At 40.7% G+C, this 27,343-nt stretch overlaps 3 protein-coding genes across 9 annotated transcripts in view; 1 reads left to right on the forward strand and 2 right to left on the reverse strand.

Moving 5' to 3' along the window:
• LOC121875746 (coiled-coil domain-containing protein 25-like) overlaps positions 1-27,343 on the forward strand; it is a 70,955-nt gene that overhangs the window by 34,102 nt on the left and 9,510 nt on the right. For 4 of the 5 annotated variants that reach the window (XM_042380424.1, XM_042380421.1, XM_042380422.1 and 1 more), the window contains exons 1-6: positions 23,666-23,809; positions 24,604-24,651; positions 25,147-25,238; positions 25,468-25,542; positions 26,526-26,630; positions 26,938-27,140. In XM_042380424.1, the coding sequence (XP_042236358.1) occupies positions 23,785-23,809; positions 24,604-24,651; positions 25,147-25,238; positions 25,468-25,542; positions 26,526-26,630; positions 26,938-27,140 (548 nt within the window). In that variant the 5' untranslated portion in view covers positions 23,666-23,784. Of the gene's footprint in view, positions 1-4,804; positions 5,016-23,665; positions 23,810-24,603; positions 24,652-25,146; positions 25,239-25,467; positions 25,543-26,525; positions 26,631-26,937; positions 27,141-27,343 lie in introns of those variants that run through there. The other variant, XM_042380425.1, reaches the window with a different exon arrangement.
• LOC121875745 lies at positions 12,471-17,417 on the reverse strand. The gene is made up of 6 exons (XM_042380419.1): positions 17,124-17,417; positions 15,902-16,055; positions 15,258-15,420; positions 14,971-15,031; positions 14,397-14,577; positions 12,471-14,192 (listed from the first exon to the last, which is right to left on the reverse strand). Exons 2-6 carry the CDS (start codon positions 16,043-16,045, stop codon positions 13,779-13,781), a joined length of 963 nt encoding a protein of 320 aa, XP_042236353.1. The 5' UTR covers positions 16,046-16,055; positions 17,124-17,417; the 3' UTR covers positions 12,471-13,778.
• LOC121875747 (c-Myc-binding protein-like) lies at positions 19,362-22,871 on the reverse strand. Of its 3 annotated transcripts, none has more exons than XM_042380426.1 (4): positions 22,747-22,871; positions 21,522-21,710; positions 20,390-20,561; positions 19,362-19,453 (listed from the first exon to the last, which is right to left on the reverse strand). In XM_042380426.1, exons 2-3 carry the CDS (start codon positions 21,705-21,707, stop codon positions 20,403-20,405), a joined length of 345 nt encoding a protein of 114 aa, XP_042236360.1. In that variant the 5' UTR covers positions 21,708-21,710; positions 22,747-22,871; the 3' UTR covers positions 19,362-19,453; positions 20,390-20,402. The 3 variants fall into 3 exon arrangements, with proteins under 3 accessions (XP_042236360.1, XP_042236361.1, XP_042236362.1); XM_042380427.1 differs by having other exon boundaries at positions 20,386-20,561; XM_042380428.1 differs by lacking the exon at positions 22,747-22,871 and adding an exon at positions 22,516-22,537.

Genomic DNA, 27,343 nt, shown 5'->3' on the forward strand with positions numbered 1-27,343 from the left:
GTTGTGGTAGTGGTGTTGTGGTGGTGGTGGTGGTGTGTGTAGTGGTGTTGTGGTGGTGGTGTTGTGGTAGTGGTGGTGGTGGTGTGGTGGTGTGGTGGTGGTGGTGGTGTTGTGGTAGTGGAATTGTGGTAGTGGTATTGTGGTAGTGGTGTTGTGGTGATGTTAGTGACTTAGGATAGTGGTATGGTTGTGGTGTCGTTGTAGTGGTGTTGGTGTTGTAGTAATGGTGTTGCGGTAGTAAAATTTCGACGATTATAAACAACAACAACAACAACTTTCCACCACCAATCACTGGACCCCCCCCCCTCCCCAGGACTGCCACAGGGACTATTACCACCACCAACACCACCACCACCACCTCGACCAATCAAAGCTCGACTTCATTTTAAAACCTCAATAAATTTGGCTACAGGATGATGAGTTAACACCCTCCCCCCCGGCCAGCTATCAGGCGTCCTCAGCCCCAAGTCGTGTTCACTTGTCAAAGGTGTTTATCTATTGAGGAAGAATTAGTTATAAAGACAAACGAACATATACAGGGGAGACCTCCATTTTACATATATACAAACATACATACATACATACATACATACATACATACATAAAAACATTTGTGTGTGTGTGTGTGTGTGTATGTTAAACAGTTGGACATTCACGTTGATATAATCTGTGTTCGGTAAATGTTAGGGTTGGTGAGAGAGAGAGAGGACACTAACCTTTACTGATCTTCTATAATACCTCCTCCTCCTCATCTTCCTCCTCCTTATCCTCTTCTTCCTCCTCCTCCTCTTCTTCCTCCTCCTCCTCTTTTAACTTCAATGATCTTTACTCTTCAGTGATGGTGTTGGTGAGCAGGAGGACAGGACTCCTGCTGACCTGCCCCCCCCCCTCTCTATCTCTCTCTCTCGTCACTTCCAAGTCACCAGTCGTCTCCAACTGTCATCAGTCATCCCCAACAGTCACCAGTCACCTCCAAGAGTCCCCAGCCTCCTCTTCCCCCTCCTCCTCCTTCACCACCACTTCCTCCAATGAAGGTGGAACTTGTCCCTCGATCTATAAAAGGATACCTGGTGTTAGATGACCAGAGATACACCGCAGACTGGCACAGAACAAACCCTCTCGCTCACTCACACCTGACCTCTACCCTGTCGCAACCCCCCCAGTCACCTCCAACAGTCACCTACAACAGTCACCTCCAACAGTCACCTCCAAAGTCACACCCAACAGTCAACAGTCATCTCCAACAGTCACCTCCAACAGTCACCCCCAACAGTCAACAGTCATCTCAAACAGTTAAGTCAGCTCTAGCAGTTAAGTCACTTCCAGCAGTTAAGTTACCTCCAACAGTCGACAGTCATCTCCAACATTCAACAATCACCTCCGACAGTCGCCAGTCACCTCCAACAATCACCAGTCACCCCCAACAGCCAACAGTCACCAGTCACCTCCAACAGTCACCAGTCACCTCCAACAGTCACCAGTCACCTCCAACAGTCACCTCCAACAGTCACTAGTCACCTCCATCAGTCAACAGTCACCTCCAACAGTCACCCCCAACAGTCAACAGTCACCTCCAACAGTCAACAGTCACCTCCAACATTCAACAATCACCTCCGACAGTCACCAGTCACCTCCAACAGTCACCCCCAACAGTCACTAGTCACCTCCATCAGTCAACAGTCACCTCCAACAGTCAACAGTCACCTCAAACAGTAAACAGTCACCAGTCAGCTAACACACCTGCATGGTCTTTACATTCACTAACATCGTCTACCTGTCCTAATAAATGCTTTCTTAATGAGCTGAACACCTGACCCACACCTGAACACCTCCTCCTCCTCCTCTTCCTTCTATTCTTCCTCCTCATGCTTCTCCTCTTCCTCCTGTTGTTCCTTTTTCTTCCTTCCATTCTTCCTTTTCTTCACTTCTTCCCCTATTCTTCCTCGTTTCCTCCCATTTGTTTTCTCTATTCCCTCCTCCTCCTCCTCCTTCTTCCTCCATATTCTTCCTCCTCTTTCCCTATTTTTCCTCGTCTTCTACTTTTCTCGCCGTCTCCTCCCCCTTCCCCTCCTCTTCTCTCTCCCCCTCCCCTTCTCCCCCCCCCCCTCCATGTTCTCTACAAGTTACACACGCTCGCCTGTCACTTGTGATACTAATTAGTTCCCGTCTTAAGTCCAGCGGCTGAGTTACCCCCACCACCACTCCTTCACCACCACCACCACTCCTTCACCACCACCACCACTCACCACCACCACCACCCTCACCACCACCACCACCACTCCCTCACCACCACCACCACCCTTCACCACCACCACCACCCTTCACCACCACCACCACTCCTCTCACCACCACCACCACCACCACCTCACCACCACCACCACTCCTCACCACCACTTCACTCCCTCACCACCACCACCATCTCACTTCACCACACCTCACTCACCTCACCACCTTCACCACCACTCACCACCACCATCCCCCACCACTCACCACCCTGACTGCGCTACTCCCTCACCACACTTTCTCTGCACCTCACGTCACGAGCACTCCCCCACCCACCGAGTCTTCCCAATATTTCTGTCCACTCCCGTCACGGCGTATTAGCAAAGGTGGGCGGCAAAAAGACTCAAGGAGGGAACGTCTCTCCTCCTTGGCGGGTTCTGGCGACGTTCTCCCTCCTTGGCGGGTTCTGGGCGACGTTCTCCCTCCTTGGCGGGTTCTGGGCGACGTTCTCCCTCCTTGGCGGGTTCTGGGCGACGTTCTCCCTCCTTGGCGGGTTCTGGGCGACGTTCTCCCTCCTTGGCGGGTTCTGGGCGACGTTCTCCCTCCTTGGCGGGTTCTGGGCGACGTTCTCGACCTCCTCCTTGGCGGGTTCTGGGCGACGTTCCAACAGTCTTACGTCACGCTCTGGCAAGTCACCAAAAAGGGATCCCCCGTTTGTATCTCAAGTTAGAAAGCACAGCCAATAAGGTGTTAGCACTAGAGAGATACGGTGAGAGAGAGGCGGGGAGTGAGAGAGAGAGGGGGGGAAGAGAGAGAGAAATGGAAAGAGAGAGAGAGAGAGAGAGAGAGAATAAAAACATTATATTTTCAGCTTCTCCGTCTTAGCTCTGTTGCCAGAAGCGACTGTATTACTCCGCATCATAATGTAAATAAGGCAGTACTAATCATCCCAGCTGGGAAAGTTTTACACCTGCACCAAATATGTGATTTATGACATTCTTCACACTCTTAGAACTATATTATAATAGATGAAATAGTGTGATATGGTGTGTAGTGTGTGTTATGGTGTGTAGTGTGTGTTATGGTGTGTAGTGTGTGTTATGGTGTGTAGTGTGTTATGGTGTGTAGTGTGTTATGGTGTGTAGTGTGTGTTATGGTGTGTAGTGTGTTATGGTGTGTAGTGTGTGTTATGGTGTGTAGTGTGTGTTATGGTGTGTAGTGTGTGTTATGGTGTGTAGTGTGTGTTATGGTGTGTAGTGTGTGTTATGGTGTGTAGTATGTGTTATGGTGTGTAGTGTGTGTTATGGTGTGTAGTGTGTGTTATGGTGTGTAGTATAGATGATTAGAAAATTATAAAAGAAATGAATTTTAAACTAGTAATGAGTTTTTCGGGTTTATTTCAAGATTAAGGTCTCTCCCCTAACTTATTTCACCTGATGATTAAACACTAACGATACCCAGATTGGATTAGATTACATTGGTGTTAGGTTAGATTAGCATTAGGGTGGTTTATCTTCAGGTAAAATAAGATGGGTTGCTAAACTGGGTTTTCTTTTCTGACAGATATATCAGTTGGTTAATTTTTTTTTTTTAAGTCTTGCAGGGTCAGAGGCACACACACACACACACACACACACACACACACACACACACACACACACACACACACACACACACACACACACACATATAGTTACACAGACACACATACACAAACATACATATAGTTACACACACACACACACACAAGGACTGACTCGGGTGAAAGGTCTCCCAGAGCCACATTCCTGAAGTGAAGGTTTAACCCACAGGATCATCGCTAGGGGGAGAGAGAGAGAGAGAGAGAGAGAGAGAGAGGTTGGTAATGGTAGGGGAGTGGGTAGGAGAGAGTGAAGAGAGAGGTGTGAGAGGAGGAGGAGGGTGGATGGGTAGGAGTGAGAGAGGAAGAGTGTAGTATGCATGATTAGAGAGGAGGGAGGGTGGAGGATAAGGTAAAGTGGAGGGCTAAGTAGGGTGGAGGGTTAGGTATGGTGAAGGGTTAAGTAGGGTGGAGGGTTAGGTATGGTGAAGGGTTAAGTATGGTGGAAGGTTAGGATGGGATTAGGAGATAGGTATAGAGAGGGACAGGGTGTTGGGTGATTGTACTGTAGATGGTAAGGTAGATAGGTAAGTAGTAAAGCAGGTAGATTAATAGGTAGTTGAGCAGGTAGATAGGTTGGTGAGGACTAATGACTGTTACCCTAAGAATACCCAGAGTAGATCCTAACATTTTTTTCTTTAGGCCTAGGGGGCTGGCTGGGTGGAGGGAGTGTTTGTACCTGGTAGCTTGCTAGGTTATTAAGGTCACAACCAGCCTTTAAGGTTATATCTCGTGTGCCCCAGCAAGATTATGTCGCATACCTCCCAGGATTATACATAATTATAATCTTTGATTTTTTTTTAAATGTATAATATTGTGTCTATTTTAAGGTGCATTATGATTATATGTTATTTTCTTATTCTTCAAGTTGCTCTATTGTATATAATTTATTTTTTTTAATGTTTTATAATTTGTAAATTCATCTTTTAACCTTTTTTTCAGGGTCTAAACGTCACAGTTCGAATCTAAGAGAGCGGGAGGAGGTGATCTTTGGGGTGTGGACCTGTGTGTGTTTGTCAGGCGTCACCTTGTGTGTGTGTGTCTCTGTTTTTACTGCCTTACCTGCTGTCTTGTCAACATGTGTGGAACTGATGGCTACGTGGAGGCTGTATCAACACGTGTGGGGACGTTTAGGTGGACTCTGTATAAGCAGGTACTGTAATTACGAGAGTTTGGTTTCTAAAGTTTTGAGGGAAGTTGCTTATAGGACTGTAGGAATATCTTTAAAGAACGACTCACTAACAAGATGATAAACAGAGACTTGCCTTAACAGTAAGTTTGATAGATACACACATACATATACAAAAAAGTGTGAGAGCCATATTAAAATATTATACAACATATATAAGGCTAACCAGTATATAAAGAGGGTATCCAATCCTCCACTCAGTCGGGAAACGCATTCAGGACCCATACCTCGCGTGGGAAATCCTTTAACACTGGTGATATCAACGACTGTGTGAATGAACCTAAATTATTCCAAAGTTGGGTGCACATTGTTAACCCCAGAACCCAGGATAGCTTCTGACTCTATTGGGACAAAACTATACCGATCGTTAAGATACCCAGTACTTGAGTGTCCTCCTGGAGTGCTTGTAGCTCACCACCACCACCAAAATTGTTTGGTTGCACTGTGAGGGAGATACGAAAACACTATAGTGGAAATGCACTAACTGACCCATGCCATCCTTCCCAGGTAACAATGAGTGAACTTAACGTGTGGATATAGAATCATTGGAAAGAATTCAGAGGAGAATGACAAGACTAATCCCGGGCATTAGGAACCTTGGGTATAGAGACAGGTTAAAGCATCTTAATTTGCACTCCCTCGAGAGACGTAGAGCAAGGGGCGACCTGATAGAGGTGTATAAGTGGAAGTCAGGGCTAAACAAAGGGGACATTACAAAGGTACTCAAACTATCCAACCAGGAGCGAACTCGTAACAATGGTTTTAAATTAGACAAATTTATATTTAGGCGTGAAATAGGTAAACACTGGTTTGGAAACAGAGTAGTGGATGAATGGAACAAGTTACCAAACATCATCATTAACTCGAATACGCTGGATAGCTTCAAACATAGGTTGGATGCTTATATGAGCAATAGGGGTTGGGTGTAAACGGGGCTGCCCAGTATGGGCCAATAGGCCCGCTGCAGTTTCCTCCATTCTTATGTTCTTATGTCTTTGGGATCTTAAGGTATGGGAGTTCCTTGTGTGTGCTGTAGCGAGGATTGGCCAGTCTTCTCTCGATTATTACACGGACATAATCGTAGGGGGGGGGGTGTGTTGGAGTGTTTCCACGCGTCGCCGTCAATCTGCTCATGATGGATCGTTCAGCGGAAATAATTTCACGTTGAGACGGGTTTTGGGGCGAGACATGGCGCCCCATCTTATGATTTCACTTAATAATTAGCCTTTAATGTTGATTTTGAGGGTTTGGCAAATATTCTGATGTCTGGGAAGTGAACTCTACTCTTATTATTATTACTGTTATTAGCGTTACTGTTATTATTATTATTATTATTATTATTATTATTATTATTATTATTATTATTACATCATAATATTTAATGACAGAACACAATTTAAACTCCAAACTTGGGTTAAACAGGCTCATACAAATAATAATAATTAAAATTTACAGAATGTGAAAGTCATAAATTTTTTCCCTTCTTAGTCTGGTAGTTTTCGATTCATATTATCAAATGCGAAAGAAATCTAGGTTGAAGGAAGTATGGGGTCAATGGTGGGTCAACTGTCCGGCCTCTGATGACCTCGATAACCAGGTATTATTTTTGTATGTCTGTAGAAGAGGGAGAGGAAAAAAACTGGTTGATATCTACTTACATAAGACCTGTGTGTTAATACAATGTGTCAAGGGGTGTAAAGGGAATGTTCGGGAGTTAGATAATTATGCTATGATGTACCCCTGCATGGACACACACACACACACACACACACACACACACACACACACACACACACACACACACACACATATACATATACGCTCGTACATTCACACCTCGTTCATTCATACACTGACAGACACACAGTCTCGTACATTCACCTCTGTATACAGGAGAGATAGACAGAGAGACCGAGAGAGAGAGAGAGAGACAGTGAGAGAACATCAAGGTAGGTCAACGAGACATCAAAGGTAGACATTAGCCCAGAAAGTGAGAGGGACAAATTATCCGCTAATTCCCCCACCACGACAGCTGTGGCAGGTTATGAAACACTTTAATACCATTGTTCCATGTGACTTTATGGGCCACTGTCACCTTATGAGCAGCAACTTATGACTGTGACTGGCAGGAGAGGTGTGTGTGTGTGTGTGTGTGTGTGTGTGTGTGTGTGTGTGTGTGTGTGTGTGTGTGTGTGTGTGTGTGTGTGTGTGTGTGTGTGTGTGTGTGTGTGTGTGTGTGTGTGTGTGTGTGTGTGTGTGTGTGTGTGTGTGTGTGTGTGTGTGTGTGTGTGTGTCCCTTGTATAATATAATATACTGTACTCTCTGAAAGGACAGTTAATTGTAAATGAATGGTTTGTTGTGATTGATGTTGGTTTAGGTTTTAACTGTGTCTGGTTACTCAAGAGCCTTCCATCTCTCTGTTATCTCCTGAACCCTAATCATATGTCCTCTCGTGCTGGTGGTGCGTGACGTCACAAAAGAAATGTCCCGGGTTCACGTTTTCCATCTCTTTCAGGATATTGGAATGTCTCAATGAGATCTGTCCTGTTGTGCCTTGTCTGAAGGGTTGTTTTTGCCAAGGCCCTCAGTCTGATTGGGGTAATCGAGATGGCATAGTTCAGGAATCATCTTAATTACTGTGTGTTGTACTTTTTTTTTAGGGATGTTAGGTGTTTCTAGATGTAGGGTCTCCATGAGATTTGTACAGTTAAAGGAGCATTTCTTCACTGGTGCTCCGCCTTCAAAGAGAGGAAGATAAACAAACAGATAGAAAATAATAAAGAAGCGAATAACAGACGATCAGGCAGAGAAACAGACAACCGGAACACATACTCAGACAGTCACGTGCACACAAACACACACACGGACGACGGACACTTCAACAGGTAGAGAGACGCGAGAGTAACACACAAACAGACAGACTCAAGTGTTGTGTCCCTGTATGACCTCCAACAAAAACATGAACTAGACAATGGGGGGGAGCACAAGCGGCGGCCACCCACAGAGCACTGCCCTATACCAGCTAAATGTGACCAACTCAGTTTGTCGCACCAGGAGAAAGTGGATCCAGAGGTGTGTGTGTGTGTGTTTTTTTTCCCTGTCGTAAGAAGGTGTGATTGCCGATAAACATGGGCTTTGGAGGCAGGTTGGGTGTGGGTCATCAGCAGGTGTGGGTGTGTGTCGTCAGCAGGTGTGGGTGTGGGTCGTCAGCATGGGTAGCACTGGTGGTAGTTTCATTTGTTAATTTGTACTGGAACATAATTTGTAACACTGGTGGTCTTGTTTTTGTACAGGAACCCTGCTGGAGGGACATTGGCTTGTACTGGGACACTGCTTATGCTTGGAAACTACTTGTTTTAGGGCATTGGTTGTGCTGGGACACTGCTCATGTTAAACACAGCTCATGTTAACACACTGCTCATGTTAACACACTGCTCATGTTAACACACTGCTCATGTTAGACACTATCCATGTTAAGACATCACTGTACTCATATTTTGACAATTGTAACAAGGTAACACTGACTGTCCTAAGAATGAGAATGTTGAATACGCTTTATGAATTAATGAGTAAAGTTAGTATGAGGAGTTTATTAGTATGATGAATATAAGGAGTAAGGATGATGAGTATTCTGGGCCAAGATGAGCATAATGAGGCAATATTGATAACTATTGAAGTGTATTATGAGTGAGGACGATGAGTGTATGAACTATGATGAATACTGTACTGTACAATGAATGTGAGTATTGTGGATAGAAGATGAGTAAGAATTATGAATATGAGTGGAGTATGGTGGGTAAAGAGGATGGGTGTGTGAGTATGGAAGTTGAGTGTATGAGTCAAAATGAGTAAAACTGTGTGTGTGTGTGTGTGTGTGTGTGTGTGTGTGTGTGTGTGTGTGTGTGTGTGTGTGTGTGTGTGTGTGTGTCAAGATGGCTAGATGGGACAGGGCTGTACTACCATGAGGCTGCTGGTCGATGGGGCAGTCACCACGGGGGGTAGTTAGTGTCACGAGCTTTGATTATCTGCCCCCTGCTGTTCGTCGTCAAGGGTTACACTATCAGCAGATCTGTATCTTGTCTAGCCTGCCTCACCTGCTGACTGTGTGTTGTCTGGTCCTTAACCACCTGGCAACAGCACCGCGCTTACCTTACTACCACCACCGCCGCCGCCCTACACCAATACCACCCCGATCTACACTACCTACCACCACCACCCTACAATACCACCCCGATCTACACTACCTACCACCACCACCACCCTACACCAATTTCTGATCTACACTACCTACCACCACCACCTCTACACCAATACCAATCTACACTACCAATTCTGATCTACACTACCCACCACCACCACCACCCTACAATCATCCCTGATCTACACCTTACCTACCACCACCACCCTACACCAATAATACCAATCTCTGATCTACACTACCTACCACCACCACCACCCCACACCAATACCACCCCGATCTACACTACCTACCACCACCACCCTACACCAATACCACCCCGATCTACACTACCTACCACCACCACCCTACACCAACCACCCTACACCGATCTACACTACCTACCACCACCCTACCCTACACCAATACCACCGATCTACACTACCTACCACCACCACCCTACACCAATACCACCCCGATCTACACTACCTACCACCACCACCCTACACCAATACCACCCCGATCTACACTACCTACCACCACCCTACCCTACACCAATACCACCCCGATCTACACTACCTACCACCACCCTACCCTACTATCACTGTTGACCAATACCAGGCAACACCACCCAACTCCACTACTACCACCTGACATCATCATCAACTACCACTACCTCTTGGCAACACTACCTAGCATCATGTTGGTAATTGGCAACGCCTTATCCCAGGTGACATCTTGCTGCCAGCGTTTCATGATCACCACCTTCACTTGGCTACCAGTTAACTAATTACAAATTCCGTGTTACCTGGTGCCCGCCTCTCCCTCTCCTGTGCCTCGTAACTCCTGCTTCTTATTGGTCACCTAGGTTTTAAGGATTTACTAGCACTTTATACCTCATGCCTTGTGCTACTTGAAACAGAAGAAAGTATCAGCTGGTTCACATCACCAAGCCGTTAGAGGTAAATCAGTTCATTGACCTTAAAATAGTGTACTAGAAGGTTCAGTTACTGTACCGTGGGATAAGTATTAGCACAGGGTCCCTTGTAACACCCTTCATCAGTAGATGACCCCAACACCTAGTAACAAGGTCAGTTATTATATGTTAAAATAACACAAGAACCTTAATTTCTGCTGTGAGGTGACCTATAAAGAAAACTTGTCTTTGGTGCCACATACTACTACTTACCTTTCAGTAATATCTGGATGAATGACTCAGCATCAGTATTGTCATCACAACCGCATGTTGTCATTTTAGTCAGCTTCACATTATTTTTATCCCAGGTTAGAACTATGGTGGGTATGAAGGTCAGCCACATTAGCATTTACCTGCTGTCCCAGAGGTCACTACTGCCCCAGGGGTCACTAATCTGTACTCAGCGTACTTCAAATCCACCCAACTGTGAATGGACACCTGACCTCACAAGATGGTTGATTGCTACTAAGCTCCCTGGCACCACTCCTTAATAGAGTGGTGCTGCCTACTCCGGGATTCCTTATCTGATCACTCACAGCAAGGGTTGTCATTGTTGAGAGGGGGGGAGAGGGATATTGGAAGCTGTCTGAGATGGGGAAAGTTAAGGACAGGGCCAATGAGAGATTTGCATAATGAAGGAATGGGAGATTTAGGACTCGGAAGTTTGGTTAGGATGCTGGGGAGTATAGGAGGCAGGAGGGCCAGGCCACATAATAAATTGTTGGTCCAACCGTTGCCAGCTTTAGTAATTACGCCATTATGATCAACTGTCAAGATGTGCACCATCACCATAGCCTTTTGGATACCTTAATGTCTCATACCCTGGACAGTCCCCTGCTGATACCAACACAGGGCAAGAGTTGGCTGGGAGAGAAAAGAAGTACAATAATAAGGGACAGAGACAAAATGGTTGTTGCTCATAGGACTTTTCAGGCATAATGATTTACGGTAGTTTTAGAAGAATGCTCAGAATCCTTGTGTAGCCTCGGTGTAATGAGAAATATATTATACAGTATTATGTTATTCTTGATATAGTAGCTTCAAAAAATGGAAGCATAGGTGAAAAGAATGCCCAAATAGGCATATAGGGAGAGTGTACAGTATAAACACACAAGGAGGTGAGGATGAGAGAGAAAGTGAGGGATGGGGCATACTGCTGTCATCTGTGATATAATCTGAGGTTAGATTAATATGTTGAACATTGTATACAGCTGCTTCAGATTAATGTGGAAGGTGTGGGTGCAGTAGGAGGCATTTGTCCTAGGGTGCCAAGTTCGGAAGGCGCGGGGGTGTAAAAATCAGTTTACCCAGAATTTAGATGTTCCTGACCAGGGCTCATTAAAATGTTTTTGTTATGCTTGTCATCAAGTATACTGTCCTGTAAACCCATTCACCACAAAATCCCTTTCCGTAAGATTTAGTCCTTTTCCCCGCACTGTACCAGTTTTACTTATTCGAACAGCAATTTTCTTTGTTGCCGGATAACAGTGACAATATGGTGTAATGCAGTACCATGGAAGGCAGTTTCCATGTATGGTTAGAAATTATGTGTAATGGGCAGGTAGAGTTGGGATGTGGCTGGATCCCTAGACACCTTTTGTGATCTTTTGGGGGATTCCAAGAGGTGTGCTGGGCACGTGGGTAGGCTAGCTGCTTGGGTAACTTAAGCCATAGGCTCTAATGCTTAGTTTCATATTCTGCTGCCATTGTACAAGGTTGTTCCCTCGCTTGCTTTTGTACAGTGCTGTACATTATTGTACCAGGGCATAATCATCCAAGAATACAGTGTTAAGTGTTCAAATGCTACTTGGTGTCGACGGTTCAGAGAAACCAGGCTTCACAGATGCAATTTACTGGGAGGTCCTTACAATGGTGCAGCAGAATACAATCTCCTTTACAGGGTAAAATACAAGACTCGCGGAACCCAACCCACAACCAACTTTCATTCACACCACTAGGTAGCAGCACTCACGTACACTCGCAACAAAAAGTATCGGTGCATACTGTAGTGTGAACAATTTGAGACCAGTGACGATAGGTGTTGGGAAAGGTGAGTTGTTCCAGCCGTATGTTGGCAGCCCTGTAATCCTGCTGAGCTGCATCACAAACAGCTACTATGGCCTGGTCAAGTGAAACAAACAGTTATAAATAAGGTCGGGAAGTGATAAATAGACAGTATGAAATATGAGGAGCTCCCTGTTAACAAAATTATTTGTGATACTTGTGAATATTGCCACATTAATTTATGCTACCAAATAAACCACTCAACCTGGTCGTCCTGAGGGGTGGCGCAGCGTGGATGGCCGCTCCGAGACCTGTCGTCTGTAGCACCAGTTTCGAGGTATCGCCGAATCCATCGTGCAGTGGTGTTCCTGTGAACACCAACCCGCTTGCTAATATCTGTGACGCCGAACCCTTCGTTATGAAGGGCAATGATAGCTCCTCGTGTTCCCTCTGAGGTTTCCATGTTGTCTGGCATGTGTAGATCTCTACTGCTTCATATTACCTCTATTTTATACCCACGTTTACCGAGACCAAACCTTCGCTCATCATTCAATCGACACAAAGCAACAATCCGAAGAGGAAAAAATACACTGATTGTCAGCCATATGGCAACACCTAATGGAGGGGGGGGGGTTATGAGGATACACTTAGCAACCTTCCCGACACATCACAGTGTATACGTATCGTTTCGGAAGTCGTTGATCTCACCCTGCACCGATACTTTTTGGTGCGAGTGTACGCGCTCATTAATGCCACTAAAGGACAGCACTCGTGCACATGCTCATTCACGCCACACAGTGGTTCACTCACTCGTGCTCGTTCGCATTACACTTATACCATACATTTAGATGTAAAAAGTTATTACAGTTATGTACACTATACTGTATACTGTATTCAGTAAGTGTGAAAGTACTGTACATAGCAGAGTTGACAGTGCATGTTAAGGCGGCGGCACACTGGGCACTTTCCTCCAAACATGTTTGGCAAACACAGTCCGGCCAGCAAAACAAAGAGATGTTTTGTGTCACACTGGGATGTTTTGTTGGCATGTCTGCCCGACACAATGAAAACAACAGCAAAGCGTCTACAGTTGAGGCCTTGCAGGATTGAGCTATACAGTAGTTCTTCAATTGCTGAAGCAAGTTAGGCGTCTGCAAAAGCTAAAGAAAAAAAAGACAATGGGTGCGCCGTGAAGTTTCTTTTAAAGTGGCAGCGGTTGGCTGCTCAAAGAACGTGAATAATGATTTAATAATACTAAAGAAGTTTTAAAGTGACGAATAAATACAAATATGTTAACGTTTATGTGTTATATTTTAAATTATTATGGTTTCCTGATTTATTTCAAATTTTACTTGAAATTATATGAAACTCATTTGAGCACTAATCCGGCCAGCAAAGATCCCCGCCATACCGTTGTCCATTTCTCGCAACAGCAGAAATCCAGCTGGGCCATCAGGCCAATGGCCAGCATGTTTGGAGGAAAGTGCCCAGTGTGCCGCCGCCTTAAGCCATAAAAAATCCTGCTGGTAGGCTGTGATTTCCTTTGCTTCACTTGTTGAGTTTCAGGTGTTAATGTAATGATTTATTGAGGATCCTGTTGCGGACAGCGAGGTCGACCTTGGCTGGAGGGATGGTGGGGAAGTAGTTTTTTATTTTGGTCGCCCATTCCTCCAAACTCACCTCGGTCGTAACGATCGCATTAAACGGCCCCAGCATGAGAATCTGGTCCTTGAAGGCCATCAAGATCTTCCCACTATTGTCCTCCTTAGCTGGATTTGATTTTCTAATACTTGAGCTCGTATCCCCCGAATGTTCCTCAGTGAGTACAGTATCCGCTGTCGGGAACCTGGCAGCTAAGATAGATTGCATGAAGTGGCTTTTCTCGTCCACGTATACAGATGCCATGTGTGGAAGGAAGAAATCGTACTGGACGGGGGTCAGTGTGAAGTGAAAAATCTGGCGCCACTCTCCTACCATCACGGCCTAAAAATAATGTAATATTTTAGGGGTTTTAACATTATGAATCAATGTAAATATAAACATATAAAAATATTTAAAATGTGATGGAGACCACAATATATTTGTGCCATTACAGAGAAAACCACACCATCTAATTTAGCGTAATTATGTCTTTCTTACGGATTCAAATTTTCCAGATGAGAAAACAATTTGTATAGTTGCTCTCACCTGCTCCTTGTCTGGGTTGGTGTCGCCTCGACGGTGGAGGCGAAGCACCAGTTCGCCCTTCCTGCAGTACTTATACTCGAGACCACTGTAGTAGTAGGTGACCGGCAGGCTGTTCACGGCCACTGCCTCCTGCAAGGGGTAACCACACCCCACGTCAATGATGTGCTCGTCCCCGGGATGCCTACGTTGTCAAAAATGTTGATGAACTTGGTTATAACTACTGCTGCTCAGAAGAGATGCCAGAACTATTATATGGGCTCAACATATTCACCCAAACTACTGATATTATAAACAAAAATGCTAGTATAGTATTGACATTACCAAAAGAAACGCTACAACTATTGGTGTCAGATACTTAGTTCCAGTTAGCAAATTTCTCACCACTAAACTGTGTCCCACCATACTTGAGTGGAAGTAAATTTCATCTTAAAAAATATTGTAGATCAGAAATAAGAAGCAGTATAAATAACAAATTAAAGTGAAGGATGAGAAGAAAGATGATGAAATGGTGCAAGACGTGAGTATGGAGAGAAGTGTAGAATGACACGAAGAGGTCAACTGTGGTAGAGCCTACCTCAAGTCCTTCACCAGCACCAAGATGTGGTTGTGTTCCAGCCTAGAGGAGGTGTACGACCCTGGGAATACACACAGAGGCTTACCTTAGTCCTAACCTAGGTATATACACTGAAAAACACACATACACTCAAACACATTAACTGAAATGAAAGTCACAAGAAGCTATATTCAGCCACTTGACCTGTTGTGTCCTATTATTTCAGGATGCGATATACATGTACTTTCTTTCATCTTTATATATATTCTCCTTTCTGCAATATATTCATAAGGTGTAAGTCAACTCACCTTTCAAGACGTGAGCGTCGAGGTGGAGGGTGCGTAGCAGGATGCACATGAAGGTATTGAGGCTGTAGCAGAGGCCACCCTCCAAACTAAGTATCATCTCCACTACCTCCTCCAGGCTGGGTACATGATGCTCCTCCTTAGTCTGTGCCACCAAACTGACGCACTATGGAAGACAGAATCATCATGGCTAACATACTGAAGGTCCCTGGCTCACCGAAGGTCCCTGGCTCACTGAAGGTCTTTCTGACTCACTGAAGGTCTTTCTGACTCACTGAAGGTCCCTACTCACTGAAGGTTTTTCTGACTCACTGAAGGTCCCTGACTCGCTGAAGGTCCCTGACTCACTGAAGGTCCCTGGCTCACTGAAGGCCCCTGACTCACTGAAGGTCCCTACTCACTGAAGGTTTTTCTGACTCACTGAAGGTCCCTGACTCACTGGAGTCACTGAAGGTCTTTCTGACTCACTGAAGGTCCCTGACTCACTGAAGGTCTTTCTAACTCACTGAAGGTCTTTCTGACTCATTGAAGGTCTTTCTGTCTCACTCACTCACTGAAGGTCCTTGACTTACTGAAGGTCTTTCTGACTCACCGAAGGTCCCTACTCACTGAAGGATCCTAACTCAATGAAGGTCTTTCTGACTCACCTGAAAGGGCACGTGAATCAAGAAGGCGGGGATGAGGGTGTTGATAAAGGCTAGAGGGTCTCGAGTAAGAAGGGCCTCCCCATCCACCACCCCGACCCTCTCCAAAAACTCCAGCGCCTTGTACCTCTCCAGCAGTTGTACCATGTTGTACCACCTGTGGGAAGAGTCACAATCTGTACCACTTCAGCTATAACATCTGCACCAGTCAAGGTCCAGATTCTCAGCAATAATTGGATCACCTGATGAACAATAGGTGAAATATGTTAGTGCCTAGACTTCTGGTGATCCTGTTGGTTTGGTCTCCCAAGTGGTGAACATGTCCAGTTAAGGTCGGAACTCAAGAATATTTTTTCCCCTCTAACTGGTAGTAAATGAACGTATAATATTCAGTTACTGTAGTCTTGATTGTATCTATGGCTCTTTAAGGTAAAGTCTGGAGTATAATTCTGTTGCTTATTTTGTCTATTGTTTTTGAGAATCCAAAGTACAGTGAAAAGATTATTGACAATACAGCACTAACTTACCCTTCGGATTTTTTTTTTATAAGAAAAAATCACACTTGGTTTAGTCGCAATTTTATTCTTCTTCACATTTTTTTTATTAAAAGGGAAATAGCTTAGAATGATAACTTACTTTTTGTTCATTAATATAATAATGTTTTATAGTTATTCTGCTCAAATGAAGACTAGGCACTCCAGCTTATTTCACCCTAACGTTAACATAATCTAATCTAACCTGATATACCTTAATCTAACCTAACCACCCTGACATTAACCTAATTTAACCTAACATAACTATTAATCTAATCTAACCTAACCTAACCCCACTTACAAGGGACATAATCAGTATGTCTTGTCCTCCCTTTATTTCACCCATATGATTGTGAGAGTAAGTAGGTTAGGTAAAGGGGCCTGAGAGGGAGAAACAGGGAGGGAGGGAGAGATAAGTCAGCCCTGACTCACCTGAAGTCTAGAGACCCCAGTTTATTTCACTTGATGATTATACTCGTATACCCAAACATTACTTTGGGAGGGAGGTAATTAAGCTAGGCTAGCATTAGGGTGTTTAATCTTCAAGTGACATAAGCTGAGGTGCCTAATCTTCAGGCGATCCTTAGCCTCTTCCATTACACCCATATTCCTCACCACATGCCACTAACATAAGGTCACCACAAATGCCTACTGACTTACTGAAAGAATACTAAGTGTGTTAAATAACTCACTTTTAGTTGTTGATCTTCCTCTCTTATGTTCACTTTTCCCACAGCTGCTCGTTAGAAACCGCTTCTTGCATACGTTATTTTATATTGAGTATTAACAACAAAGCATGTATGCCCTAGGTCAGTAAGTACACTGTCATTAACGATAAAAAGGTTGAGTTAAACATATGTGAGACCAGCAGGTACAGTACACTATCATGCCTGGCTGATAGAGATACACTGCTTGGCTGAGTTACTAGTCAAGTGAGAACTTTAACCTTCACTGTTTACTACATGACTTTCACTTTACTCCACACCCACAGAGACATACACAAACACACACAGAAACATACACATGCACGCACACATATACCCTGTATACTGTACAGTACCGGTATATATATATATATATATATATATATATATATATATATATATATATATATATATATATATATATATATATATATATATATATATATATATATATATATATATATATCAGGTCAAAAACATGACATCCACTAATCCACACACCAACACCACCGCAAACATAAGAGAAGCTTAAAAGAAAGGGCGACATAACTAGTAATGTTAAGTTAGGTAAAAAATATGAGACCCATTAATCATCTATCCTACATCTACCTCGAATGCTTTCAAAGCATTTTTAACCTTGGGCCACTGACAAATAAATTTGTGTAACATATTATCAGTGTTGTACTGACCATCACTAAGGTTTATAGAATTCAATTCTCTAATCAAACTTGCTTCAACCAAAAGTCTTTCTGTGACACATGATTTATACACCCATTTTACTCATGTACTTCAACACACTCCTGAGTTTTAAACCTTTTCACTTGTTCCCTTCACACTTCTTAATATCTCTACTTTATTTTGTTTTGAGCATAACCTAAACACCAAGGTTCTTTTCATTCATTTTAACTTCAATTACTCTTTTTAATCAGTCTCACTACAGGCATGCATAATCTAAACACTCCAGTATTCTTGTTTTGTTAAGTGACACCCCCCATATAATGGACTTTTCTCCATATGATCCATTTGATGGAGAGGTTTTCACATCTAATGGACCCTCGATATAACTGACTTTCCTCTCCGTATAGTCCATTAAATAGAGATTTTACTGTACAAGATTGTGAGGTTAACTGCCTTTACTGTACTGTGAGAACATTCATCACACACACACACACACACTAAGAAGGTAAACTGTGACTTGCTCCCTTGTCTTGATCAGTATATTATGGTTATGAAAAAAATACAAGCAACTTCACATTCCAGAACATTTATTGTGTACAAAAAATATTATTTGAATAGAGTAATTCACATTTAAACTATATTTAGCATATAAATAGAAGCCAACTGTCAGAGTTATTAATTGTTGACACCAGTAGTACTGTATCAGGAAATGAGGGCCATACTAAATTGAGATCATATGTTTATACCGAGTACTATACAAACAATTAAAAAAATATATAACTAGAAAAAACAAAATTAAGCAGGTTTCCTCTTAAATTTTTGGACACTACAGCATCATTACTGTATACAATATTATACAAGGTAAATGTAAAGACCTTATTTCAGTCAAACAACAAGAGAGATTATTTAATAATGATAAGAAATATACAAAACCATTTAAATCAAATAAAAGTGTATGAATGAAGTACTGTAAGTACAATCAAACGGAGGTACTACCGCCTGGGAAGATATTTGAAGCATATACTGTATTGTATTGTCTAATGGTAGACCCTGCTGCTATATGGCATGACAAAAATTTTCACCAAGTCCCAGGTTGCTCATCTGACTTTCTGCCTCATTTACACACAATTGCAGGTCTCAATTGTTTCTTTCACTTTGACAACACAACATACATATATCGTTTCTCACTATTGATCTTTTTTTTATGATTATTATTTTATTTTTTTATACATTTATTATGAATTATTATTATTATTATTATCATTATTACATTTTCGTTCCCCAGGGCCCGGTGTGGGTCAGTGACCTGTGCCCGGGTGGGTTAATCCCATCAATTTGATAAACTTTTAACATGTAAAAGAGTTAGGACAAGGATATTCATGTTTGCTGTCATTGCCCTTTCCTGTCATGTCATGTACAGTACTGTACTTGTCTCACACCTGTCTTCTCTATCAATTTCTTTGAAGTTTCCAAAATATCTTAATGCAAACCAAACAAAAGAAGATAACAGATATCAACATAAGGAAATGGAAAATTTAAACAAGGAAAAATATTTAAACAAAAGAAATTTATATTCTGTTAACCAAATAATAGTTTCCTTATGCAGTACAACTCAAACCCCCTCACACCAGTGCTAACATCTGGAACATAAAAAACTTACATTAGTAATTGCCTAAGTAAAATACAGTATATATACATATATACATATTTATGACCAGTAAATTAATATAGTGAGGAACCTTATCAGATATTTTACACAATCGTTATACAACCATTTTCCATGATTGTACAAGTTAGCTGGTTAAATAAGACAATTTGAAGTAACAAGAAAATGGATGACAAAAATACTACCCTAACCTCATTTAGAAAACAAGAGGTTAAGAAATAAACACAAAATATAGAAATATAAGACGACAAGTGTGAAATATGCTCAAAGACAAACGACAATGTTAATTGGAAATGGTTTTTTTAAACCTTAAATATCACAAAAAAGAGGGATCGTAAAATACTGAATGATAAGCAAAAAAAAGTGTAATACATTTAAATCAAAGAATTGGTTTTATGTTAGATATTGCTGTATGGTGCAACTCAACGGTGATCAAGTGAAAGATGAACCAATGGTAAAGCCAGCTACTAAAGACCATTCGCCTACCCCCCTAGACCCACGAACCCCCGAGATTCAGACTCATGAATCTGAAGCATCTGTGGACAGAATAATGTATCGGTCTACTGCTTCGGGTTCACGAATCTGAATCTCGGGGGTCCGTGATTCAGGGGGAGAGGCGAATGGACTTTAGTAACTGACTGTACTTGTGGACCATGTTACTGCAAATACTGTACCTGATACAATATAAATAAAAACAAGAGATAATGACAAAAATTATGTAAAATATTTTAAAATGTTTTAGTGAGTCAGCTGAAAACTTGATCCAGATTGTTGTTCATAAAATATCTGGAACAAGTTTTTTTTGTACAATATTCATGATAAAGACAGCATGAGAATAAGAGTTACATTAACCATCAATAGATTACATATGGGTATAGCAGATCCAAAACCTACTACTGTACTCACTCACCCACATTTCCTCGCTAAACGTCCTCTGGCGGGTGTTTAGTTACATTATCTTTAGTCTCAGCCTGGCCTGTGGTCGCCTTAAAAGCAGCAGCAGCTTCAGCCTGGGCTAGACGCTCCTTGAGGAAAGCATTTTCTGCATTGAGATTATCAATTGTGGCCTTCTGCTCCTTAATCTGTGTTAGAAAAAAAAAATTATATATATATATATATATATATATATATATATATATATATAATATATATATTCCTCACAAGCAATAACGTACTAAATGATGATCATCTACGAATGGCATAAGTCAATAAATATGCATATAAATTATAAATAAATATATTGCTTTTACTTGATCATTTCTTGTCCAATACAGTTGTATTAGCCCTTGTCTCATGGCAATAACAATTATATAAATTTGGGTTAATACATTTAGTTTATATAATACAATCACCTAACTTAACCCCTTAACTTATTTATATATAAGCCAAGTTAATAGGGAGCGCTACCCAAAGCTTATATACAGTAAAACCTCTATGTAGCAGGCTATATGGAGAGGAAAGTCTGTTATATCGAGGGTCTATTAGATACGAAACCTCCATCTAACGTACTAGATAGATACGAATGTTCGTTATATGGAGGTTTCACTGGTTTATTTCTAAATTTGAAACTTCAGTTAAGAAATAAAATAATAAAAATGATCAGGGGAAGAAATATCCCCAAAAGTAACTTAACGAGTGACTTGTAGGCCATAAAAGATTAAATTTAAAAATGTCCGGCACCTGAACTGTACTTCAGACCTCGTCCACATTTTCGCAAAGCCTAGAGGAGCTAAGCACTTTTACTAGGTTTTTCTGGAGCACCTTTAGAAAGTTTTCAGGAGCACTTTATGAAACTAATGTTCTGTTCTAGATAAACTAAATATACTGTATACCGTAATTGGTTGATACTATAGTGTGCTGTCTACAAATTTATCTTTAGTTTACCTAAATATCTTGTAGACCGCACGCTATAGTAGCACCGTATAATCTCACGAGGGCTAAAATATGAGGGGATTACTATAGCGTTAACTGGCCATAGTTGCAGTATTTTAAAAAACTCCCTAAAATAAATAAAATAAAAAGTAATAATATACAGTATATACTTTTTCTTCAAGCATCTGCACATGTTTCTCCTCATGGTTCATGGTCCCTAGAGTTAGCTTGAGGTAAGTTAAGGCATCATTGGGCTTCTCTGGTTCTTCGTACAGGTGTACCAGAGCGTTAGTTAATGCAGACATCACACCCGACTTCTCGACATAAGTGCGGAATTTCTCCCTTTCCGAATCCATGATCTGCAACACACATTATATGAACATTAATTCATGGTAGTTACAATATATACACAGTTACACACACAGTTAACAACAAAAAGTGATTACAACTACCGAAGTCATACAGGTAAATGGGTATTATTATTGTTTCAATCATGCAGTGAATTTAGGTTTAGATTAGGTTAAAATTACGTTTTACCAATGGTTTTTGACGTGTTTTGAACGATTCTGAGTTTCGGAAAATAGGTACATGACCAAAACGATAATTTTACCCGTAAATGGTCCGTAAGCTTAGCCAGACTAGGAATAAAAAGGTTAATTTGGTTTGGTAACAGTAAAGAACAAGGGTCTGGGTTAACCAGCTACCTAACAAAATATATCTATAGAAGAAAACTTATTTTGGTTAATATTCGTCCATTGGCTGACTGCAGGTTCCTGCCCTGTTTACTTGAGGCTATACTCCTCACTTTGAGTCACTCGTCTCCTCCTTGTAGGTTAGGTAAGGTAGGTTGGTTCCTTTGGTATGAGAATATTTTTATTTTTTTTTGTGTGTGTGTTTTGCTCAAATCTGACCTCCAAATTAGCGGTTTGTTAAAAATGAAAATGTTCAATGGACGAATATTTACACATATTTATTGCCTTAGGAATAAATGAAATATGATGAAGAAATATTATTTTTTTTATAAAATTTACATTAAATACAATGAAGAAATAGAACTTTTTATATTTTTCTGTGATACTCGCCCACTACCCACGCCAGCTGGTGGTGGGCAGGAAATAGATAAATTAAAGAAGATTTACCATTATTAAGGGCACCATTACCTACCACGGTTTCCTCAGTCCTTCGCTCCCATCTACAGGTAAGTAAAGGTGAGCAGTAAGTTAACTATACGAGATAATTTTCATTGTATTCTTATCTATAGACAAATACAGGCGAGTTTCGTGTGAATTACAGACGAGCCTCGGTGGTAAATGAGATAAAATACTTACTTGAAAGTTCCCTTGTGTCACGACGTTTCTCAGAGCTTGTTTAGGAGTATAATATTAAGTAACTTACCTTATTAGGTAAATGTCCTTCTATTATCTCCTTACCAAACGTCTCGTTGAAGAGAATTCCGTTAGTGTTTACGGCCTCCCAGTCCTCGAGCTGACAGTGGTCGTTAGTATAAAGGACTGGGTGCAATACACACAAGCTTATATAATTTTTATGTATCGTTTTCTTGATATTATTACATTTTAAAATAAATTACAATTTTCATTACATCTTGAGCTTCTACTTACTATTAACATACCAAGAATCTGGATAGTATGAGTTTTATATATATATATATATATATATATATATATATATATATATATATATATATATATATATATATATATATATATATATATATATATTCCTTATAGACATCAAATTGATATTTCAGTAAATAAATATATATTCATCTTCTGTAATACATTTCGTGACTTTTTTTTATATTTTTCACCGAATAAAAAAGAAATCCATCACATTTGTCTTGAAGTGGTGGTGGTGGTTTGAGGGAGTTAGCACTGGTAGATTTTCTTATGGCATAGAATATAATAGAAAACTTATTAAATACAAAACTAAATAGATGATAAGATGTTATCAAGTGAAGTAAGTTACTTATGGTAAGCAACAACGCCCACTAGACGCAGGTTGTTACACTTCCTCATAGCGTATTGAATTTGAGAATAACCTTTATGAAATACAGTAGAAGGATATAACTATAAGTTAATATATGATGCAAGTACTAAAATATAGAACTATTTGGTAATGCTTAGATACACTTCTATTGCTATTTGCATTAAAGGATCAACTAAATTATATCACCATGTGGGAATTACACTCCTTTACATTTAATTTATACTGAGCATTCTAATATGTATTGATCTGCATTTTTATATGTGAATAGAGCTCCTAAATCTGATAATAATAAAATATAGCCATAGACCATGGTGGGGTGAGGGGTCTGGCAACAGTGTCAGTGTTTACACGTGTGTCAGCTGGTCTGACTGCTTCTTGCACCTTCTCTGTACGAGCTGTTTCCTGGGGTCTCGTGCATCTTACACTATGGTCTTTTATTTTACCAGTAAGGGTAAGTTAAAATATTGGACGCTAGTAAATTGCTGTGTTTTACTCCGCAGGATCAGTTGTGTCAATATTTTTGTGCTTGCATGTTACACGTACTGTAGCTACTGCCCGCTGACAGTTTGGTGAAGTTCTTATTTAAATAGTAGTGGATATTTTGCCGTGACCGGCTAAGTTCTTACTAACTTTATTTTACCGTGAATGTTCTTTAATTGGCTACGGTAAGTACTTCCTGTTTAATATGTCTAACCCTCTGCTAGGAAGTTACTGTAGGTAAGGTTAGGAAGGTTTCTTTGGTTGGTTAGGTCAGGTTCTATTAGGTGTAAATAAATGTCGTCTCTTTTATAATGGTAAGTCCCATGCACAACAGAAATATGGTTAGGTATGTTTACAGCTACACAATGATCGACTCACAGCGAAATCAATGCCAAATGCTGCCGGAGATGTTCAAATATAGTTCTCGCGTTGTTCGCCGGTAGTGGATGATAAGCCAATCAGAGCGCACTCATGGTAAAATAGCGTTAGTGGGAACTTAACAGTCACGGCAGAGTATCCAGTGCCAAAAACATAGGAGCAACCCTTTCTTATTCTTACTAATATAAAGCCTTCACACTGGACAGTTAACTCGAACATAATTAAAAACATATTTGTGAAATTTCAGGTAAAAAAAATCATATATTAAAAGGTAATTTGAATTTAAAATGACACATTCATCATATACTGTACAGAATGTTGTACATGTACTTGTATTTTTTTTAGTTTTTTTTTACAGTATATTTATTGGTATTTTTCTTACTTCAGTGGTGGACCCGCCAGTCACTCTCTTCATGGGACTTGATAAATATGAAAGTAAGTCACTTGAAGATTATTGAAACATATGTTTTAAGTGTATACAGGTATCTGTGTTTATGCGATATTTCTTCCTCTGAGAACTAAAGATACAACTCTTCATTTTTCTTATGTTAAATACCTTATGCTGGTACTGTACTTATCTTAATATAATAGTGTATGTACCTGTATTTCAGTCACTACCATTAGTCAGTAAAGACACCAACATTAATTTTTGTGATATTATAGTCTTCAGTATTGATGCTGTATATTTGTAATTAGACCGTGGCAGATGTATTAAGATGTACAAAACTGTTTACTCCACAATATTTGTTATTCCCACTGTGTTCTTCCTCATAGTTTATGCACTAATACAGTATTCCCTCTTATTACATTATTAATTTCTTTTGTAATATTATGCACTAATACAGTATTCACTCTTATTACATTATTAATTTCTTTTGTAATATATTGTGTAAATAACTAATTTACTATAAACCATTTATTTAATTTTAGATGAAGATTTAATTAAGTGGGGCTGGCCAGAGGACGTTTGGTTCCACGTGGACAAAGTGTCGTCAGCTCACGTTTACCTCAGACTCAACCCAGTAAGTCTCTTCTGTACTGTGGTTAATTCTCTGTTTGGGTTAACCAGAAATGTTTTCCCTTGGGGCTTAAGGATGTGAATAAGACAGCCTGAATGATCGTTAAAGTTATAGAGTGATTTACTAATTAGATTTACATGTATGATGGTTGGGGATGAATTGTTATTAAAGAATAGGTTGTTACTGGTAATCATACAACTTAAAGGAACTAATGTATTTTTTTCCTCTCAAGGGTCAAACGATAGATGATATTTCAATGGCTGTCATTGAAGATGCTGCCCAGCTGTGTAAGGCCAACAGCATCCAGGTACAGTATGTTGGTGTACCATAATGATATAATGCTTAATTTATGCTGATTTAGCCTTTTTGTATTAGTTGTCCAATATAGAAGAGCAGATGAAAGATGGGAGGAAAGTTGTGGAAGGATTATATAAAGTTGAGAAAACCAAGAAAATAAAAAATAAGAAATAGCTGTTGAGAATTACGGTTGTATGTACACTGTACAGTAAGTCTTCGCTTAACATCGTGACTCCGTTCTTGAAAACCACGACTTTAACGGAATCAATTTTCCCCATAAGAAACAGATAAGATATGGGAGTTACGTTCCCGAGCCTCCCTTTGCCCCATAAAATGCATTACATATACATAAATTCAATGGAATTTTTATAGAAAATAGTATATACAGTATTATACATCCAAAAAGATAAATAAACAAACTCATTTTGTCTTGTACTCACTGATGGTCGGAGGTGGAGCGAGTGTGTGGTGGAGAGGAGGGTGGCTCCTCCTCCCACTCTGACTGGGTGAGAGAGGGTGATGCACCGTACAAAGTAGTTCGTGACAACGTTATACCGAATCGGCTGGACATTGTCCGAATCATGGGTATCTAAAGAGTAGCGACGTTATAACGAAACAACGTTGTCGGGGGCAACTTTAAACGAGGACTTACTGTACTGTGTATAGTGGTAAAGGGGGAAAAAATAGGAAGGTGAGGGCAATATTTTTGAGCTACTGTTAAATGTAATGAATGAGAAAATGGTGAAAGATCTTCTGTTTGTGATGTGGAGGAATAAAAAGTACAGTACTTGCGTGAATGAAATTTTTTTTAATTACGTACAAAGATATAGGTTGCAAATGGCATGCAAGTCAACTGGCATTGCTAATGAAACTGCTCTGTTGGGTAATGCAAAAGATGTGATATAGAATTTAAGTGAATTATTCAACCCTCTAGCGTGTCTTAATATATACTATGCATTATTACATTTGCAACTGCATAAACAATAATTCCAGGGCAACAAGATGAACAACGTTGATGTGGTTTATACTCTATGGTCTAACCTTCGCAAGACCCCAGGGATGGATGTGGGCCAGGTTGGGTTCCACAGCGAGAAGGAGGTCAGTGGTTTTAATGTCTTATAATTATCACTGTACTCTTATTATCAAAGTACTCTACTGTGTACCTAAATGTTATCAACATATGAGTATATTATATGACAGGTGTATTAAGTTTTTATCTTGACCCACTGACTCTATCACAGGGTTCTGACACTACCAAGAGAACTGGAAATAATTATTGTATTTTCAATTTTGTTGTTTCATGCCTGGAATAACCAAATGTGATTTTGATATTTTAATATTTATGTAAACCATACTTAAATCTGTGCCTTGGTATTCCTGTTAAGTCTATTCTTTTTTCACTCAGGTACGGAAAATTCGTTTGGAAAAGCGCATTAATGAGGTAATTAATCGATTGAACAAGACCAAAACAGAATCTCACCCAGATTTCAGACTAGAACGAGAAGAACGAGACAGAGTAGAGCGAAATGCCCAGAAGAAAGAACTAAAGGAAAAGCAGCAGAAGGAAAAAGAAGAATTGGAGCTAAGAAAGAAAGAACAAGAACTTAGGTAAGTTAGTAAAACAATGAGAAATACAGCACATTACAGGGGAAATTCCATATAGCATTGAAACCTCTGGATTACATCCCGTCATTCTTTACTCCTCTTGACAGGACCTTGAGGAATATATCCCTCATATGTGTACCAGTTATTAATCCTTTTGTTACTACGAGGTTTGACTCAGTTCAGTATACAGCTGCTCCCCTACTTAC

Source organism: Homarus americanus, unplaced genomic scaffold (genome assembly GCF_018991925.1).
Source record: "Homarus americanus isolate GMGI-L3 unplaced genomic scaffold, GMGI_Hamer_2.0 scaffold22250, whole genome shotgun sequence".
NCBI classification, from domain to species: Eukaryota; Metazoa; Arthropoda; class Malacostraca; order Decapoda; family Nephropidae; genus Homarus; species Homarus americanus.